Here is a 21,198-nt window from a genome sequence, read left to right as displayed (position 1 = left end):
TTCAAATCCTAACTTAATTTTATGGCTTCTTGGTTAGGTGTTTAAGTTCTTGAAACTTAAGGATCTTCGGTAAGTTTCTATGTTGATGGTTTAGATCTCCTTTTCATCTCCATTTCTTAAGAAACTCATGATTCTTACTGTTGATTTTAAGAGTTTTCCAATCTCGTTCTTGTCTACAATATCCCGATTTTTGGTAAGGAAAATAGGTTGGATTATATGTGTTCTGATATATTTATATGCTATGATATGTTATGTGCTATGATATATGTATGAATATGTTTTTAGTCGCTTGGGGCTTATAGTTGCTTAGATAGCAAACCCCAAGATTTTTATCATTATCGTGGTTTAGAGTTATGATTTACCCTACCCTGATTAGTAGATTGAGGACCTAGATGAGTTATGATATACTATTTTGTGATCTAACCTACCTTGATTAGTATACTGAGGACCTAGATGGTTTTATCACATGCTACGGTAATGAGTTAATGATTGGTAATATTGTAGTCCTATATGATACATGTTTTTACGTCATATGTTTTGTAGTATATGTCTTATGATATAGTCTTATGATGTATGATATATGTTTTTAGTAGATTTTCCTTGCTGGGCATTAGGCTCATTCCTTTTATTTTAGATGGTGCAGGAAAATAAACTTGGAAGGTGGGATGGATTCGTGGCAGCTTGGCATGTGTATTGGGAGAGGACTGACTGAATGGACTGCTAGAAGATCGAGGATGACGTTGTTTCAAGTCTTTTAATTTATGTTCTTATGTATTTCCACACTTAGTTTTTAAACAATTAACTAAAGGTTATGTTTATGTTTTTATATAAATAATAATGGGATCCCATACCATATTTTGTATTCCGTACCGTATTTTGGATTTTTAATAAAGTTCTATTGTATTCCAAAATAGTAGTTATGTTTAGTAGTTTTTAATGGTTCAAGGTCTAGAATTAGTCGGAGCATTACATGAAGGTACTTTATATATAGTAATATATAGAACTGGACCATATGTGATTTGTTAACACTTGCTTAAACATTATTTCATAGTATTAATCAAACACATCAAACAATGATCATACACATGATGATCTTAATCCTGAGGTTACTATGAACTCCTATATATGTCATCTGATCCTTTGATTCATGCGTTAAGGTTTGTCAGAATGATTAGGCTGAGAACAGTTGTTTTGGAGACTCAATGATATATATGGCCGTGAACATACTTTAATAGATATGAAATCTATACCTTCTTATAGACTGAATAATGGTTCCCTATTTGGTTGACTTTTAGGACTGAAAATGTTATGAGCACTCACGTCGCAAACTTGTTGTGACACAACCTTCACTAGTAAAGTCAATGGTACACTAGGAACTAGAAATAGTTAAAAGGGTAAAACGGTAATTTTATTCCCTTTTAATTATGAACCATTAATAGAGGATTAACGTTGTATGTAATGATTATATCAATGGTCACTTCATTCTTTAATAAAGTACTTTGTAAATATATGTTTATAATTATCAAGAGTTCAATCTCATATTTATAATCATGAGATTAATAAATATAATTATTTAGAAGGGTGGCTCTATCAACACAATATCAATGTAAGAGTTGATACAAGGGTAAAACTGTAATTTAGAAATTTTAGAAGAATTTTATTATTCGAGTCAAATATTGTTGACACAGTTTTTCGCCAACAGTGTATTAAGAAATAATAAGGCAGATTAGTGCTTACTAGTAAATCGTAATGAATAATAATATGAATTCACTCAAGAACACAGAACTTCTATATGGTTCAGTGGTTAAAATCTGCATAGTCCACGAGTCAATATTATTGTTGTTCTTCTCTCTATTTTGGCAGAGTTTTGGTATTACAGAATAATGGTCCCCTTTCCTGTCCAATGTTCCCAGTATTTATAAGGGAATTTCATGAACAGGTTTGGGTAACCACGTGAGTCAATCACGCATTTACATAATGATTACATTTACTACAAATAATATCCATTTATATTGGGATATAATTTGATAATACAACAAATAGATTCCCGCTATCTCGGGTAATTAATATGACAGCCTAGTCATAAATAAATGTATAAAGGGATCCCGAGTCTCTGGAGATCTGTGGGTATGCAATATACTAGAATTATCACGAGTTGGATATCTCCTCCAAGCTCGTGCTTCGACAGCTATTAAAATTATGAGATCGCGCTTCACAGCCATTGCATCCTTAGTTCGGGATAAACTCAGGACGCCTTACACCACGTATGACCACTATGAATCTCGAGTTGTCCACGTGGATAAAAGCAGATATCATTCTCGACTATTTCTCTGTATATTTATCTGCCAGTTGTACCCGAGTTGAGTGCATGGACTCGTGCTAAAATCATGGTACAAAAAATATACAATTATATGATAATTGAGGTTGAATAATTAATTTGAAATTAATTATTAAATTTTGAAAATATATTTATTTATTTAAATGTTCAATTTTTGAAAAATATATATAATAATAAATAAATTAATTTTCAAAATTAATTTTTTTATTTGAGTGGGAGAAAATTAAAATGGTAAGTCAAAATAGTTTTGATTTATTAATATTTAAAAGAATGATGATAATGATGATCATTTATTTGAATTTTGAATTTAAAATTTAAATTTGAATTATGGTTGTGATATTTTCCTTAAAAAGATGATACCATATTTTATGGAAGATATTTATTTAAATAAATAAAGGAAAATAGGAAAAATGTAAAATTCCATTAATGAGAATAGATAGTGCTACATGCATGACACAGTCCAAGGACTGTGCCATGCATGCGTGTGGTATTGATAAAATATCAATATTATTTTTTTTCATATTTTTATTTATTTAATTAATAATTTGAAAATAGATTTTTCAAAATTTGGCAAGTTAGATATTACCTAAATATATTCCTCTCATCATTATATTATTATTATTATTATTGTTATGAATAATGGTGTAATATACAACCTATATATATGTGATAATAAGATAAAAACAATAGGTGATTCAGAAAATTGTAAGACCAGAAATTCTTCATCAATCTTTCTCAAGCTATAATCCAAGTATTCATGTGTTGAGATAAACTTGTGATTTCTAAATTACAAACATTTGTTCTCTATGTGCCCACCCACATCTTGAGGTGTAGAGAACACTCTGGAAGATCGCGATCTAAGTACTCAAAGCGTTGGATAGGAAGATTGTTATCTATACGAAAAGACTCAATGACACTTGATAGACTTCAAGAGGTAAATATTTATGTCCTTAAATATTTGTATACGTGTGCATGTAACATATAGTTGTGAGTATATATATATATACACATATGTATGTGTGTATATCCATGTATATATACATGTATGGGCGTGTATATATATATTGCATGATTAATAATATTGTATATTAATGGTTCCTGCATGTATTCTTGAACGTATAAACTATTTATATGAGCGGTGGGAAAAAGTTTTGATGTTAATCAACGGGCCCACCGTGCAATATCCCTGCGCAGTCTGGATGTTTTTCCAACAATTGGTATCAAGAGCCGTCATTAATCCCTGCATATTGTTAATTACTGTGTGTGATTATGTGCATTTTTATATTATATGTGATATATATATATTTGAATGGATGGATGTTTATATTGATGATGATAGATTCTTAAGGGTTCTTTATAATGGTGCTTTTAGGTTTAGGAATTGTTCATAGTATTTCTAGATGAAAATGTAAGCCATTTTTGGGGCATAGGAATTTTATAATTTTATTTTTCGAAATGTAAATTATAAAATTGTTGTAATATATAAATTAGGGTTTAACCCTAGTTCCTCTGTGAATCACCGGCCGTGGTGGTCGAGCAAGCTACATATGTACACGCTGCCACTGAAGCTCTCCAACTTATGGTTGGTCTAGCTTTCCTTTTCCCTTACCTGCACCACATAGCACCCGTAAGCCAAGTCTTATCAAGAGAACTTAAACATGCTCATAAGCAGCTAATAACATATTACAAAATCATAATCAGCATGCCTAGCTATAATAACCCTACTCATGCATGCATTCAATCCAAATAAGTGACTATTAAGTCACACCGGGGGTCGTTGCTCTATACAAGTGACTATAGAGTCACCCCGGGGCCCATCACCCTAGGATAAGTGATTGTAGAGTCACCCAGGGGCCGATTTCCTTATCCTCTATATAACTAGCCTTAGGACTGGCCAAGCGTACCTAGCGCGTTATTTTCCAAACGACTATAAGGTCGGCCAAGCGTATACCACGCTCCTAGATAGGCCTAACCATATCGCCCTGCGCTCAGTGCGCTGTTGCTGTCCTTGACTTATAAGTCAAGCCTTTCAGTCAGCGCTCAGTGCGCTACTGTCGCTCTTGACTTACAAGTCAAGTTTTCCAATAAGATAATACAGATTAGCATACATCATATATCACAAGTATGCACAACATAGTTAATATGTCTAATAAAACAGTCCAAGCATGGTCATAACAATGTTCAATAACCAGGTCAAGCCTTATTCTCATAAATCACGTATTGGGTGCAATTTTCTTACCTCTGGTCTAGGCACTGAATAAATAAAAATGACCATCGAGCGCGATCCTCTTCCGAGCCCTAGCGGTACCCTAGTCACAATCATAATAAATGATATCCATCAATATTGAATAAATAAAGGCTTTCGGACCGGGTCCTAGCCTCCGGGACCTCGAATTCTACTCAACTGGGCTGTAGAATCCTTCCCGAGCCCATAGGTTTGAGTCCCCGCAACTCGAAGCCTCACTTGGCCAACTTTCCCAACTAGTGCTGCAGTGCACCCTTGAAGGGCCACAACGCGCCTCAAGTCAGAGAGCCCCCCAAGCTATCTCCCTGGAAACACGCCGCAGCGCCAAAACAATTCAGAGAACCACCCTAGCCTCTGAGTTCATGCTGGTCGCAGCGCTCCAAGAACAGCGTCGTAGCACAACCCCATGAACCCAATTTTCCAACAATTTCCCCTGAGCCAAATCTCTCCAAATTCATCCCAAAGTTGTACCAAAGTCTCAATTAAACCTAGGACTCTCAATAACACATTATAGACAACATATAAAACCCATAAACCAAACCAAAACCTCACCACAACTCAAAATTCAATCATTGAGTTCCAAAACTCAAGAACACTTAAAGCCAACCAAACAAATCACAACAAACACATAGGTTAAACCTTACCTCAGTTGTGTAATTCGACCCCTAAGCTGCTCCTAATCCAATCTCAGCTCCAAGTCTTCAATTCCAAGCTAAGCTCCTCCAAAAATTCAAAGGATTCAAACAACTAAGGGAGAGAGAGAAATGTGAGGGAGAAGGAGAGCTGAGTGTTTGTGTTGATTTTTGCTTAGTTTCTGAAAGTCACTAGTAGACTAGGCTATTCCCAAGAGCCAAAATGACCAAAATGTCCCTGCTTATTCCTTTGCTTAGTTCTATAATACCCTCAAGGGCAAAATGGTCATTTTTCCACCATTTCCCGCTAATCTCAATTAACACCTCAAAATGTCCCAACTTAGCACCAAATAACTTCCCATTACTCGATAAATTCCGGTAATGTACTATATTATCAAAATACCCCTAGGCTCACCCCGAGTCGAGTATTGGACCCTATTGTGACTAAGCCGCTAACTTGCTCATTAGGATCGCCTCGTGCTGAATAACTCAAATATATCTACATAATAATGTGGTCGCAATCACAAACACACATATATTTACAACTATACCCTCAACGGGTCAAAATTACGAAAATGTCATTCTAATAAGAAATGAGCACACATACATATTTAATACACTTAAACATGCAAACATAGTCACATCATAATATAACTCACGTAATTCACATAATCATGCATCTAACCACATAAACACATAATAATCTAATTATTGCCCTCATGGCCTTAATTCTAAGTCTAATTAGGGAATTTGGGACTTTATCACTATGGTGGCTACTGTTGGTGTTTTTAATGATCCAGCGTGACTTAATATGGGGTTATCTATATATTATACTTTTTTTTTAGTAAATACCACTTGGGGTCCCCAAGCTTTACTACTTGTATCACTTAGGTCCCCATCTTTTTTTTTTTTTTTTTTGTAGCAATTAGATCTCATAACTTTATATTTTGGCTCACATAAGTCCCAAATATTAAATTTCATTAAATAAAACCTAATTTATAAGGGTAAACTGAGATTTTTAACCAAAAAAAATGTAGCACCCATTTGTTTTTTCTTTTTAACCAAATTAATTAATTAATTATTGCCAAATATATTATTTTGGTAAATTGACATAAATATTCTTATCAAATATTAAAAATTTATTTTCTATCATTCCTCTAAAATATTTAATATCAATTATATATTAATTAGTTTATTATTTTTAATAAAAAAAATTACATACTTTAAATTTTAGAAGCATTAAATTTATTAAGGGTGTTTCTATCTATAACATCATTTTTTTCTCACTACACACATTTTTTATTTAAAGTGGAGAGATTTTTTAACAATTTATGAGGAGTTTAAATAGAAATGTGTGTAGTGAAAAAAAAAATGATGTTATATATATCAACACCCTTAATAAATTTCATGCTTCTAAAATTTAAAATATCTAAAAAAATTTATTATTTGTTAATATTTCAAGAGAATATTTAAGCCAATTATCAAAATAATATAGTTGGTAATTGTACGCCTTGATTTTCCCACGGACTGATTAGCAAGCCGAGCTGCAGACTAATCATGATTATCTCATGGACTCCCCTAAGACCGGAGCTTCTGTCGATTAGCTCGAGGAAGCCCCAAGGGCTCGCCTCCATTGTCCAAGACCGGAGCGGGCCCCCTGAGGCAGAAGGTCGAGTCCAGTATGCAGCTCGCGGTACGAGCTGGATATGGAGCTATGACCCTTTGAGAGGTCAACACACGTAGGGTAAACGTGCATATATCTGGCATCACGTGTCTGATATCCCCCTGACTTCTCGGACACGCAGCAGGAACGTGCGTATTCAGACACCCACGACTGGGTTGGGCCGTGCGGCCCATTACCTCCTTACCTATCGATTTGACCACACTTATGTGTCAGGTTTAGGAATTAATCATGAATGTCACAGAATTGATACGACAAGTAAGAAGGTCACGGGATGACCTTCTTACCAACTTCCAGGTGCCTTCTCCTATAAATATGGAGACCCTGGGAGTTGATAGGGGTTGGAAAAATAATCTCTTGTAAGAAATACTCTGTAATCAAATACTCAGTATAGATCAATAATATTTACTAGTGGAGTAGAAAGATTTTAACCTTCGAACCACTTAAAAAACGTGTCTTGAGTCATCTCTTTCATCCACTAAGATCATATATCTATTTCGGTTCATCTTTAGCACTAATCCCTTTCTCTCATTCTCTTAATTATCTGTTGGCGAAGAACCGCGTCAACAATAATAATTCGAATTATTGTGTTTGTAGCACTTAAGTACTTAAGTTATTTTTTTGGCAGCGAAAATACCTTCCGTCCATGTTTTGGTGGAGTTTAGTGCATCTGTTTGTTTCGTCGTTTAGTCCGCCACCATGACATGAAATTTACTTACAACTTTGATACTTTCGCCACAAATATCTCTTAAATTGGGTACTTTCGCCACAAATATCCCTTTAATATGTATTTTTGCAGCAAATATGTATTTAATTTGGCACTTTCACCTACATGTTACAATCGAACTTAACGATTATAATTGACAATTATATTAAACTGTACCAAAACATCAACGTAAAATATTTCGCAGCTAAAAAATAACTAAGATACTCAAGGGCTACAAACCTTATAAATTGTTTCTTTCACCTCTAATATCTCGTATTATTTGCCTACCTTTTCTTCTTGTGTAGTCATAAACCCTAGTTTTGGAGTCTATTTCAAAATAAAAGGTTTGGGTACAGGAGTTATGGTCATCTCTCTCTCTCCGGTGTTTCTTCCCAACCTTTCCCAAAAATTGCAAAAGAAGAAAGCATTGAGCACAAAATGAACAAAGCATGTACTCCTACCAATAGTACACTACAGAACCAACATTCTTATTCATAAATTCTTAATAAAGTTAATGAACCTGGTCTCAATTAAAACTTTAAATAAGCCGAACCTGAATCAGAACCCTTTCGATCCCATGGATCAAAACAATGGGTCGGGTCATAGAATCAGAACTAGTGAGTCGAGCGAGATCCACAGTCCACTCGCCGGAATCTTGTCATTCGAGGTGGATATGAGCGAGATCCACAGCAGAATCAACCTCTAAGTATTTATATAAGTATCCCATGTACGCAAAATCAATTGTCGTTTTGCTATAATAATCAATTGCAAGTGAAATTGTGTCCGTGTCCAGTGCTCCAGTTTGAACATGGTCAGCTCAAATGTCTACTCACTCAGTGGAACTCAGTACTCACTCACCACCACAACTTCTAAGACATGGTTCCAGTACCACTCACTCTCAGTCTCACAGCCTCACCACCCTTTCCTGTCGAAGACCCGGCCTAACCCACCAGCCCATCTCCATTTCCAAGACATTTGACAAACCGGTAAATTCGAGTTCTTATGCTTCCGTTCTTGACTCCTGTAAATGCCCATATTTGGGAAAGCAGCTTCATTCTCACTCTGTTAAAACTGGATTTACTGGGCACGAGTTTGTGGAAACTAAGCTGCTCCAGATGTATGGGAGATGCGGTTGTTTGGAGCACGCATACATCTTGTTCGACAAAATGTCCCAAAGAAACTTGTATGCTTGGACTGCCCTTTTAGGCGTCCATGTTGATTTGGGATTCTTCAGAGAAGCTCTTTCACTCTTTTTAGAATTGCAATTAGAGGAGATGGGGTTTGATTTTTTTGTGTTTCCAGTTCTGTTCAAGATTAGTATCGGACTTGGGTTTTTGGAACTGGGAAGACAACTACACGGGATTGTAGTGAAGTCTGAGTTTGTTGATAACATTTATGTTGGTAATGCATTGATAGATATGTATGGAAAGTGTGGAAGCTTAGATGATGCAAAAAAAGTTTTAGCAACTATGCCCGAAAAGGATTGTGTTTCATGGAATTCTGTTGTCACGGCTTGTGCTGCCAATGGGATGGTCTATGAGGCTTTGAACTTATTGGATAGAATGCCTTCAGATAAGTTAAAGCCTAATCTTGTTACTTGGAGCGCAGTTCTTGGAGGCTTCTCTCAGAATGGCTATGATAATGACGTCATAGAGCTGCTGTTTAGAATGCAAGCAGAAGGATTTGAACCAAATGCAAGAACCTTGGCCAGTGTCCTTCCAGCCTGCGCTAGATTACAGTGGCTTAGTCTCGGCAAAGAAATCCATGGCTATATTACAAGAAATGGATTTATGTCGAACCCTTATCTTGTTAATGGATTGGTTGATTTGTATAGAAAGTGTGGTGATATGAGAAGCGCTTTGGAGATGTTTTTGAACTTCTCAATGAAAAGTAGCGTCTCTTTTAATACAATGATTGCTGGGTATTGTGAGAATGGTGATATTTCGAATGCCAGGAAGTTATTTGATAATATGGAATTGATGGGTGTTGAAAAGGATGTAACTTCGTGGAACTCTATTATTTCAGGGTATGTCAGTAACTCCTTGTTTGATGAAGCTTTGTGTCTGTTTCGAGAATCCCTACAAGAAGGGATAGAACCTGATTCTTTTACCCTAGGCAGCGTTCTTACAACTTGTGCTGATATTACATCTTTGAGACGAGGGAAAGAGATACATTCTCATGCCCTTATCAGGGGTTTGCAGTCAAACACTTTTGTGGGTGGCGCTCTTATAGAAATGTATTGTAGATGCCAAGAACTACCGGCTGCACAGAGGGCTTTTGATGAAGTAAGGGAGAGGGATACTACTACATGGAACACTTTGATATCTGGCTATTCTCGCTGCAATCAAATAGAAAAAATCCCAATATTTCTTCAAATGATGAAGGAAGATGGCTTGAAGCCAAATTTATACACCTGGAATGGTATAATTGTTGGCCATGTAGAAAATAATCACCTTGATTTAGCCATGAAATTGTTCTCTGAGATGCAAGCTTCAAATTTGAAGCCTGACATATACACGGTTGGTATTATTTTATCAGCTTGTTCGAGGTTGGCAACGATTAAGCGAGGTAAGCAAGTTCACGCACATTCTATCAGATGTGGGTACGACTCAGATGTTTACATAGGAGCAGCACTTGTGGACATGTATGCAAAATGTGGAAGCCTAAAGCATGCATTTTTGGCTTATAACAGAATCTCAAATCCTAATCTGATATCCCACAATGCCATGCTTACTGCTTATGCCATGCATGGACATGGGGAGAAAGGAATCGCCTTATTTCGCAGAGTGTTAGAAGATGGATTTAGACCAGACTCTGTGACTTTCCTATCGGTTCTGTCTTCATGTGTCCATGTTGGGTCCATTGAGATAGGTTACGAGTTCTTCGATTTGATGGGTTATTTCAATGTTAAACCGACACTTAAACACTATACATGCATTGTAGATCTTCTAAGTCGAGCATGTAAAGTAAATGAAGCTTATGAATTTACTCAGAGACTGCCAATGGAGCCTGATTCGGTTTTATGGAGTGCTTTGCTTGGAGGCTGTGTTCTCTGCGGTAATGTTGAGTTTGGAAAAGTTGCAGCACAGAGGCTAATAGAGTTGGAGCCAGATAATACTGGGAACTATGTTTTGTTAGCTAACTTATATGCCTATACAGGGAGGTGGCATGATCTGGCTAAAATGAGACAGTTAATGAAGGATAGAGGAATGCAAAAGAGCCCGGGATGTAGTTGGATTGAAGATAGGGAAGAAACTCATGTTTTTCTTGCTAGTGATAAATCTCACAACAGAGCAAAAGAGATATATGCTACTTTGGAAAATTTGCATTTGCACATGAAACAGGATTTTACAACTAGTTTGTGATTACATCAAACAAAATATAAATAAAACATACTATTGTGTGATATTATATGCTTACAATGTCTACAAATCCATTATTGCTTCAATTATAAGGCATTTTGAAAACTTAAATATAAACAGTCAAACAAAATAGGACTATTCAGAAAACAAAGAGAAAAAGTTGGAGAAATTCAGTACAGGCCTAAGGACAAATGTGCAGAAACTTTCAACGGCTAAACTAAACTAACAATACAAAAAAAGGTGAATTTTAGTGACAACTTTTTAGTCATAATATAAATTGTGTGTGACTAAATATAACTTTTAGTAACAATAAAAAATTACTTGTGACTAAAACATCATACTTAATCACAAGTTGTCACTAATGTAGTTTTAGTTACAACCTAATATTTTTAGTGATAAAGTTTGTTGTAACTAAAAATACATCTAATGACAACAAATTGTAATTTTTGTGACTAATACCTTTAAGCATGGACTTTTTAGTGATGACATAAGTAAAATAATTTTTTTTAGTTACAAATTTTTTGTTTTTAGTCACAAAATTTATTGTGACTAAAACTAAGATTTTTTGTAGTATAATATTATAATTAAGATCAAATGTGAAATTATCAGAGCAACATGGCTACTCCAGTAACAACCAAACTTGCATCCATTATTGGTTCTGGAGGCTCTTCTGGCCTTTAATTGTTGCAATAAGAAACTAAAACCATCACGATATAAATATATATTTATATAAACAGAAGTAAAAACACGATATTTTCATCTAGTTTTTCTGTTATAAGCTCTGCCCGTAACATGCTTCAAAGTCCTGATCAAAGATGAAAAACACAGAAGATTTAAATTTGGAAAATTTACAAAAATACTTGAGATTTAAAAAAAAAAATACCAAAAATACGTAGTTTGGTAAAAATTACAAAAATACGGAGGGACATAACCATAATTATGGAGCTTTTTTTTTTATAAACAAAGTTTACAAATTTATAATAATACATTTTTTTGTAACCAAAGTTTATAAATTTATAATTAAAATATACAAGTGTGTAATTATATGTTACGATTTGCAAACAACATGTACAGACTAAATAGAAAATTGTAACAAGCGATTACAGAACTGTTACAAACTATTATTCGTATTTTTGTAAATTTTGTAAAACTCTGTATTATTCAATTTTTTTTGAAATTTACAGTGCTATGTATAATTTTTCCATTAAATTCACCATCATATATTTTTATACTATATGCTGCAATGAATAACAGAATAATATGCATTGTACCACACGACATTATTTGATTCTCATTCTTGTGAAGGGTAATCAACTTAGGAAATCGGGTACTATGCTAGGCAAATAGCTAAGGTGCAAATAGACTTTGTGACATGTATGTGTTGTGATTATGGTTTTTCTCTCTCTCTCTCTCTATATATATATAATATATAACATGATTATGATATTTAATTTAATTAAAGTGAATTTTGAGCTAACCAAATAGGGTTTTCTAAGTTTTTTTGTTTTCTTCCATTTTAGGAAATACTCAGTTACTGAGATTGGTGGATACTGGTTTAATTGGTAATAGATGTATTTTTTGTTTAGTCCTACCCTTAGTTAATTTATGTTTAGTAATGTTCAAGATGACATGAATGTATAACTTGAAGTGGATTACAGATTTGTTGTGGTCTCTAGGATATGATTACAAGTTATGTTTACTTTTTCTTTTCTTTTTTTAAGAAAATTTTAGAAATGATTAACTTAGATCAAGTTCGTTATAGGTTGGAGAAGCTCAAAGAGTTCATACATATCTCACTAAGAGATGATCCAAAAAGGCTATCTAAGCCATTGACAAGTAATATAAATTCAGATTAAAAGCGAAATCAGAATCCCCACGCATAATTGAACTAGTGAGTTCACCTTTCTTATAAGACACTTTGGTAAGATCAGTGACACAATGATTAAAATCCAAATAGATCTGAGGACAAGGGTAAAGATCAAATACAATATTTATGACAAAATCCAAGTAATCGTCAACTAACAAAGGATGACAATAAGCACCATTATTCAAACTATCTAAGAAAATAAGCAATAACAAAACAAGACTAAAAAATACATATAACTATCCATTATCCAACACCATGATGCCCAGCTTGAGCCCACCGAAGAAGCCCACACTCACAATTCCCACATTCGACAAATAGCAAGAAGAAAGTTACCCACCCAGCTGAACACCACAGCCACTAGCAGCAAGCCTCTAGCACCGAAGAAACAAGGAGCAATGGCGGAGCCAACAACCGAGCCCAACCAACTAGTGAAGCCCTCGCCCCACCCACTGTGCCATAGATGCAAGATAGAGCCACTAGGAGAGAAAGCCACCATCTAAATCGAGCACGGAGAAAACACACCACACCATGGGGATGCCAACCCCCGACATGCTACATAGATGGATCCTTTCGGCCAAAGCACTACCAACGCGCTGGTAGAGTTCTGGCCGAAAAGAAGCAAAGATTGAGTTAGGGTTTCTAAGAGAAGGGGAAGAGAAATATTGGGAAAAAATTAAGCGAATTTCCTTATGAATCAGATTAGTGAGAATAAAAAATAATAGCAGAAATAACACACACACACAAAAACATCTAAATCTGCTGCAATTCTTTTACTGAAATTGAGAAACAAAAATACACAGTGTTTACAACACTTCTCACAACTCACACCCCAATTGTTGACCGGGTTTTTGGCCAACGACGTGTAGACGTCAAAACGACAAAAAACCTTCAAGAGAAAAATACGACATAGACAATTTTTATAGTGGTTCAGCCCCAAAGTGTTGGTAATAGCCTAGTCCACTTAGAGTTATGATTATGAATCTACACTCAAGATCATATGAACCTGAGTCAACTGAGTTTCTTCAGTGCAGATTAAAAGAATACAATATTTCTCTCATGATACAAATATTCTCTCTCTGGAAAATTAGAATCCGAATCCCTTTAATGATGCCATGAGCTTTGTATTTATAGGCTCAGGATCGTACAAATGAAGTCCCCCATAATCGGGATATTTTGTTATTCTCACTATATTTAATTAATAGTAATATCTAAAATACAACAATATGCGATTCTTTGGGATAAAATGAGAGATTCCCGCGCTGGTATGACCGATTCTAGCTGAAGCTGTTACTGGGATCTTTTGCGTAGCACTGTTCTGCTTGGTCGGTCCACATCACACCCAGAAGGAAAACTGGAGGGCCAAAACACTTCACTGGTCGGCCACATCCTCACTGGTCGGCCAAACACATGTCCGGTCGGCCAAACACTTGACTAGTTGGACAAGCACCTAACCGGTCGGACAAGCACCTGATTGGTCGGTCATGCACATGACTGGTCGATCATGACACTTGACTGGTCGATCAAGCTCATGACTGGTCGGTCATGACACTTGACTGGTCAGTCAAAAATCTTCACCGGTCTACCGGATCACTCCTAAGCCAGATCACCCAGCCATTCCTTGCCATTTGTCACTTCTATTGCCACGTCATCATTTTCAAATTTTGGGGATAACATTTTCCCCCAAGTTTATTATATGATATTCTCACATAATAAACTTTTTTCTCCACTACTGACGACACAACAATAAAAAATCTAACTGTACACTTTCCCGCCTATGCAACAAACCACGACGCCATAGCAGACCATGATCACTGTAATTAACTGCTCCAGTCGTGGGGGAGAAAATATACCCAAGGGAATTCCAAGAGTCTAAGAATAAGTGACAATTTCCACTTTTTCCCTTTAAATAGACCCATAAGTGCTCATAATCTCATAAGCAAAAAGAAGACTAAACAGTTCCCCATCTTCCTCATCTTTTTTTTTTCTCTTGGCCGTGTACCCCAAAAGCTCTCTTCTTGCTGAAAGCTTCAAGGATTTCAAGAAAAAGCTCAAATTTCTTCAAGATATATTTGGGTAAGTCCTTCTTCTTCATCTCCACTTATGTTTTTTTTTTTTCAAAGCTTAAGAAAAAATGTGTAGGCCGAAACCCCCATAAGAAATTCTCCCTTGAATTTGTGCATGAATCTTTGGTATATAATGTGTATTGTGGCTGTTTTGATGTTATATAGGCTATGGGTAGATCAATTTTATCTTCAATTTCTTGAAAATTTGAAGAAAAATTAAGTTTTTATCCCAAATTGCATATTTAGGTCCATGGGTATTTGATGATAGATAGGATCCCTAGAACTTTTTGAAACCTTTCAAATTTCCTATTTTGATCTTGTTGTTGTGGATTTTTAGTGAGGAAAAATGTTTGTGCTCTTTGGGATTTAAGCTTTTTCGGAATGGGTTTAGGGAGAAATGTTCTCATGGCCGATCGGCCATGGCTTTTTTTTTTCTTGCCTGAATGTTCAAAAATGCTTATGGCTGCTCGGATACAAAGGGATTTGTTTTGAATTTTATACCCATCGATCGGTCACCAAGCAAGAGCCACTTGGACCAACACCCCATCCGATCGAGTGCATACGTCTACTCCTCGGATGCGCGCTGGCTGGTCGAACACGCCTGCCTCCGCTCGGACCAACCCGTGACTGCCCCTCGGAACCCCAGCGCAGCCCCTCGGATGCTTGCTTGATGCGACTCCTCGGGTGCATCATCATCCGCTCGGCCAATAGGCCTATCTCCTCGGACGCGTGCCATTGACAACTTCGGCATCCTCTACTCGGACGCACGCACACACCATCCGATCGGCCCCTACGCACGCCCGCTCAGAACTCCACTATAGACTCGGAATTGAACTCTTGAATTCATAGAACGTATTTTCAAAACCATAAATACGTTATCCATTGTTATAACCATTACAATCAGCCAATCCTCTATCGATGACTTACTAACGAGCTGGGTGCAAATTACCGTTTTACCCCTCATCAGTATTTTATCCTTAACTCCCATTAAGTTCCTTATAAATGATATTTCCGTGAACTTAATCACAGAAATGAGATCTCAATCATTTAACCTTTTGAATAAAGCAATTAAGGAAATCATCTTTTCACTTCTCATACAGAAGTTATAGATTTCGTATCTATGAATAATACTCCCACTCAATTACACTAATAAATCTCCAAGATGTAAGTATGGGCTAGACCGTAGGGTAAGCTGGTAACGAATAAGTCAAAAGATTTAAATAATATAATTAGCAGAATATTATCACTCAGAATTAAGATCGACTTAACATATGGCCAACGTTGTGACATTGATTAGATTTGATAACAACGATGCTTATTTATCAATCAATAATCAATATCGTTCCTAGTCCGATGTAACTAAATACATCCAATCTTATCTACTTGGTCGATGCCTTGGACAAGACATCACACCCTGAATGTGTAAGTAGATCATATCGTAGATTGCCTAATCAGTGAAAATCCAATGCACTGATCTAATCTTAGGACTCGTTCTTTTGAACATATAATTACAACTATAATCCACTGTGACCTAGTCACTATAATTGTAACTATCCATATATTCGGGATTTTATAAATGTTTGTATTATTTCAATAATCATGTAATAAAACAAGCAAGCAACACGGTTTTCAAACTAAATGATTTCTACTACTTTTATTGATAATATGAAATCGTGCTACATGTCCGACATGGTTTTATAAGGGCATAAAACCCAACAAACTCCCACTTTCCCTTTTAAAAGAAATGGGACATGTTTCTCAAAACCATGCATTCTACATGCTTCACAATTATGTTTTCTGCTTATATCTTTGTAAAGGGATATGAAAGAGTGCCTTACAATGCTATCTTCATCACCTTCACTTCACACCTTTGCCACACATCCTCGATAATGTGGTACTTTCTCTCTATATGCTTTGCTCTTTTGTAGCTTCGAGGTTCTTTCGAATTCGCTATTGCCTCATTACTATCACTAGACAAAATGAGTGGTTTATCCATTTCTGGAATAACACCGAGATCCGTATAGAACTTCCTTAGCCAAACTATTTCCTTAGCCGCCATAGACACAGCTATGTACTCAGCCTCCAAAGTGGATTCTAAAATGGCAGATAGCTTAACGCTTCTCCAAATCATAGCTCCACCCCCAAGAGTAAACACATTTTTCAGAAGTAGACTTCTTGTCTTCAACATCAGTCTAAAATCTGAATATGTGTAGCCTAACAGGTATAAAGATCCACCTAGAAAGACTAACATATAGTCTCTAGTCCATCAAAGATACCGACTTCCATCTATTGTTTATTTCCAAGGTTTTACTGACACTTGCTCACCACTCCTACTGCATAGAAGATCTTCGATCACAACACACAACATAGCATGCATTAGACTTCTAATTTCAAATGCATAAGGAATTCATTACATCTTTTCTTTCTCTTGAGGAGTCTGTGGAGACTGCTGCTTAGAAAAATAAATTCCATGTCAAGACACTAAACATCCTTTCTCGGAATTTGTTACAGAGTAATGACCAAGCACCTCACTAAAGTAGGTCGCTTGAGTTAGAGCTAAAGTTCGGTTATTTATTTCCCTGATGTTTTGGATACCAAGAACACGACTTGCTACAACGAAATCTGGAATTTCGTTTCTAGCCAGTTCTTTATGTATGATAATTTCTTGACATTGTTTCCAATGAATAAGATATCATCTACATAAAGGATTCAAAACACCACAATGTCTTTTTCCTTAAGTTGTCAAACACAAGGGTCAACTACATTTTGTTCAAAAACTCAGGTCTTAATGTTTCCATTTAACCTTAAGTTCCAGGAGCGCGAAGCTTGTTTAAGTCCATAGATTGACTTACTTAGCTTGCCGAATTTCTTGTCCAACTACTTTAAATCCTTCTGATTGATGCATGTTAATTGTCTCATCAAGATAGCCATTAAAAATGCTTCTTTGATGTCCATTTGCCTTATCTCTTAATCAAGAGTTGTGGCTATGGATAAGAGTATACTAAATGAATTTTAACATGGCTACCCGAGAAATTTTTTTCTCTAAGTCAAATTTCTCTCTCTGCCACGAGTCAAGCCTTTAATATCTCGACCTTTCTATCAACTCCTCTCTTCTTCTTATAGATCCTCTTGCACCCCATGGGCCTAAAGTCCAATGGCACATCTACAAGATCTCAGACAAATTAAGAGTACTTAGACTTTATTACCTGGTACTTGGCTTCGAGTCAAAAATCCCTTTCAGACTTACCCATTACCTATTTAAAGGCCAACGAATCATTGTTACTTGTGTCCCCAACCAAATTGTGGGTTTCACTATCCATATCATAGGTGCCGGGTTCCGAGAAATCCTCCCACTATGACGAGGCATCGTAACTTTCTGACTTGGATTAGTGGTTTCTAAATGTACCTTGTTTTCATCGACTTGTGTCGGTAAGGATGGAACAATAGTTTATCATTTTTCCATCTAATACTATTTTTCTATGAGACTTGAAATTCATTATGAAGTCGTTATCCAGAAAAGTAGCATTTGTAGAGCCAAACACTTTCTTGTCTACTGGACTATGAAACAGACCACCCTGAGTACCTTTAGAATAGCCATCAAACCAGCAAACCCTCAGCTCATTATTCTAGCTTTCTACCTTTTTCCTCATGTAAAAAGCATGACACCACCAAATTCCATAATGACGTAAACCATGTTAACGACCATTTCATAATTCTAGTGGTGTCTTGGAGACAACTTTTGAGACGGCACAACATTTAAAAAAAAATATCACATGCGGTCTAGGTAGTATGTCTCCAGAACAGATCTGGGTAAGAAGTTGGTAGAGTTTAATAGCTTATCATAGAACACACATTTTCATAAACGTGCGATTCACACCGCTCATCAACACTATTCTGTTGCGAAGTCCTTGGTGCTTGTTTTAGACAAATCCTCAAGTTCAATTAAATGATCTTGGTTCTGATTATCCAAATATCCTCCACCCCTATCAAATCGCAAGATCTTTAACGTTTTATCTAATTTGGTTTTAAAGCCATAGTAATGAATTCTTTAAACTTCTTAACAAATTCGCAGAATTCCTATGCTTTAGGTACTTACATGAGTCTCTAGAGCAATCGTCGATGAAGGTGACGAATTACTCATAACCACCCCTCGCTTGAACATTCATATGTCCCCAGACATTTGAACATACTAGCCCTAGTGGTTCTTTGGCCTTTTCTACTATCACAGAGAATGGACGCTTTGTCATTCTGCCCTCGAGACTAGATTCACAAATAGGTAGATCACCCTAGGTGAGTTCCCTCAAAGGCCCAGCCTTTGTTAGTCTTTGAATCCTATCATAACAAATATGACTAAAGCGAAAATGCCAAAGGTACGTCATTTCTAACGTTATTGACTTTTTGTCGTTTAATAGTCCTAGAATTAGCTGTCTTAAACAACTCATTATTTATAACATCCGGTTCGTTTAGTTGCAATAGGTATAGCCTATTTTTCATACATCCACCCCACAATTCACATCCATTTAAAGAAATAGGATTTTATTACCTGTGAAAGTAACTACAAATTGTTGTTGATGTAATAAGAAAAACTTAAATTAAAATTTCCATTGAAAATCGAAATAAAATAAACATTGTCTTAAAACAATATATTTATTTCCAAAATTCATTCAAGCTTATCCTTTTGCCTTGTTTGATACGAACAACCCTTGATGGATACCAAGCCGTGGCTTTTTATCCTTCATGGCTTTCCCAATGCTAAAAGTGTAAAAAGGTATATGCATGTGTTAGTAGATTGTGATTCAGCGATCCAAAACCGAAGTATCATCCTCTAAAATCACATGCATCCAAGAAAAATTTAATTATTTTGGGTTCCATATGCCTTGAGTTCCAGGCAATCTTGTTCCAATTCTCAGTCTCCTTGCAGTTGGAAACACTCCCTTTTTTGTGTACTTATAATCAGGCCTTGCTCCAAGATGCTTTGCAGCATTTGGTGCCTTGCCAGTTAACTTCTTGTTCTTTTTGTATGAATTTCTTCCTCTCTTGCTCTTCGAAGAAGAAGCTCAAAGTAGCTTCTCCTTGAGCTTGTTTAGTAGTATTAGTATTCTTTCATTTGCTCGAACTACCATCAACAATCCTCTTTGAAGGATTTGGTGATCGTTGCACGGGAAAAATAGGAATATCTTTGATTATCACGAACTCGATGTTGTCTAAAATCAACACCATATTGATGTTGGACAAACATTTCGTGAGGTTCTCACCATAGAGTAACATTTTAGAGATCAGAGATAGTATGAGGTGGGAAGCCTAGAGATTCTATTATCAACTAAGTAGAAATCAACACATTGCTTGACAAACATTTATTCATTAAATATTTTAGAAATAGCATAACATACAAAATGTTTTGAGATAAGCAAAATACTGAAACACTTATCTTCTATTTCTTAGGTACTTTAGCTAGCCATGAACCCATGTGTCCCGGTAGGCGAGAGTCACAAATATTCACGTAGTTAAATAGAGAAGCATCTCAATTAATAAAACGTCATAGACTTTTATTAACTACCTATTCCATCCGATCAAAGTAACGAAAACTCATGTGTCCCGGTAGGCGAGAGTCACAAATATTTCTTACTTTATGAGTTTGACCCACGGTTTCGATTATTATAGACTTAATTCCTATAGTCACCGTAGGGATGAGTCTATAGAAGGTCCATCTATAACCATCTATCCTAAGAAATTTAACCATGTTAAGAAGTCCAGTGAACACCTTCCGTAGGGAGACGAAATCAAAGCGCCATGAGGCCCCATTGAACTCTAACCTTGTTAAATCAACGGTGGAGATCGCATTGAAATTTTTAAAACTCATTATTAAATATTTTAGTATTTTATTCTTTTTGAAAAAAAATATCAACTTAGGTTTTCCAAATTATCAAAATAATCAATAAACCAAGTAAGGTTCACTAAATTATAAAAATAATCAACAAATCATAGTTTATAATTTTTCCATTAATTCTAAAATTATCATTGAAAATTAATCCAAAAAATAGAATTAATATGTTTCTAATCAATTATTAGGTCCAACTAAAAAGAATAACCTAATACAATTAAGTCCAACTTAGGTAAATGGGCCTTAACAATTCGAGCTTGCATGGAGGAGAGCTGAGTTCAATATGTCGGACCCACTACTAAGGCTCCCTAACTTCCACACAAAGCCCAAAAAGACAGGAATTTGAACCTTTGTTTTATTAATTATTATTCAATTGATTAGGCCCAATCTAGTAATGCAAAGCAAATGGGCATTCACAAATGG

At 35.8% G+C, this 21,198-nt stretch overlaps 1 protein-coding gene across 1 annotated transcript; it reads left to right on the top strand.

The window, feature by feature from the left end:
• Positions 1 to 7,979: 7,979 nt before the first annotated feature.
• Positions 7,980 to 11,010, top strand: LOC133834450 (pentatricopeptide repeat-containing protein At2g13600-like). Its single transcript, XM_062264066.1, has one exon. It carries the CDS (start codon positions 8,424 to 8,426, stop codon positions 10,965 to 10,967), a length of 2,544 nt encoding a protein of 847 aa, XP_062120050.1. The 5' UTR covers positions 7,980 to 8,423; the 3' UTR covers positions 10,968 to 11,010.
• The last annotated feature ends 10,188 nt before the right edge of the window (positions 11,011 to 21,198 follow it).

This window comes from Humulus lupulus, chromosome 5 (genome assembly GCF_963169125.1).
Source record: "Humulus lupulus chromosome 5, drHumLupu1.1, whole genome shotgun sequence".
NCBI classification, from domain to species: domain Eukaryota; kingdom Viridiplantae; phylum Streptophyta; class Magnoliopsida; order Rosales; family Cannabaceae; genus Humulus; species Humulus lupulus.
The sequence above is the reverse complement of the archived record's forward strand: the minus strand, read 5'-3'. Positions and strand labels throughout refer to the sequence as shown.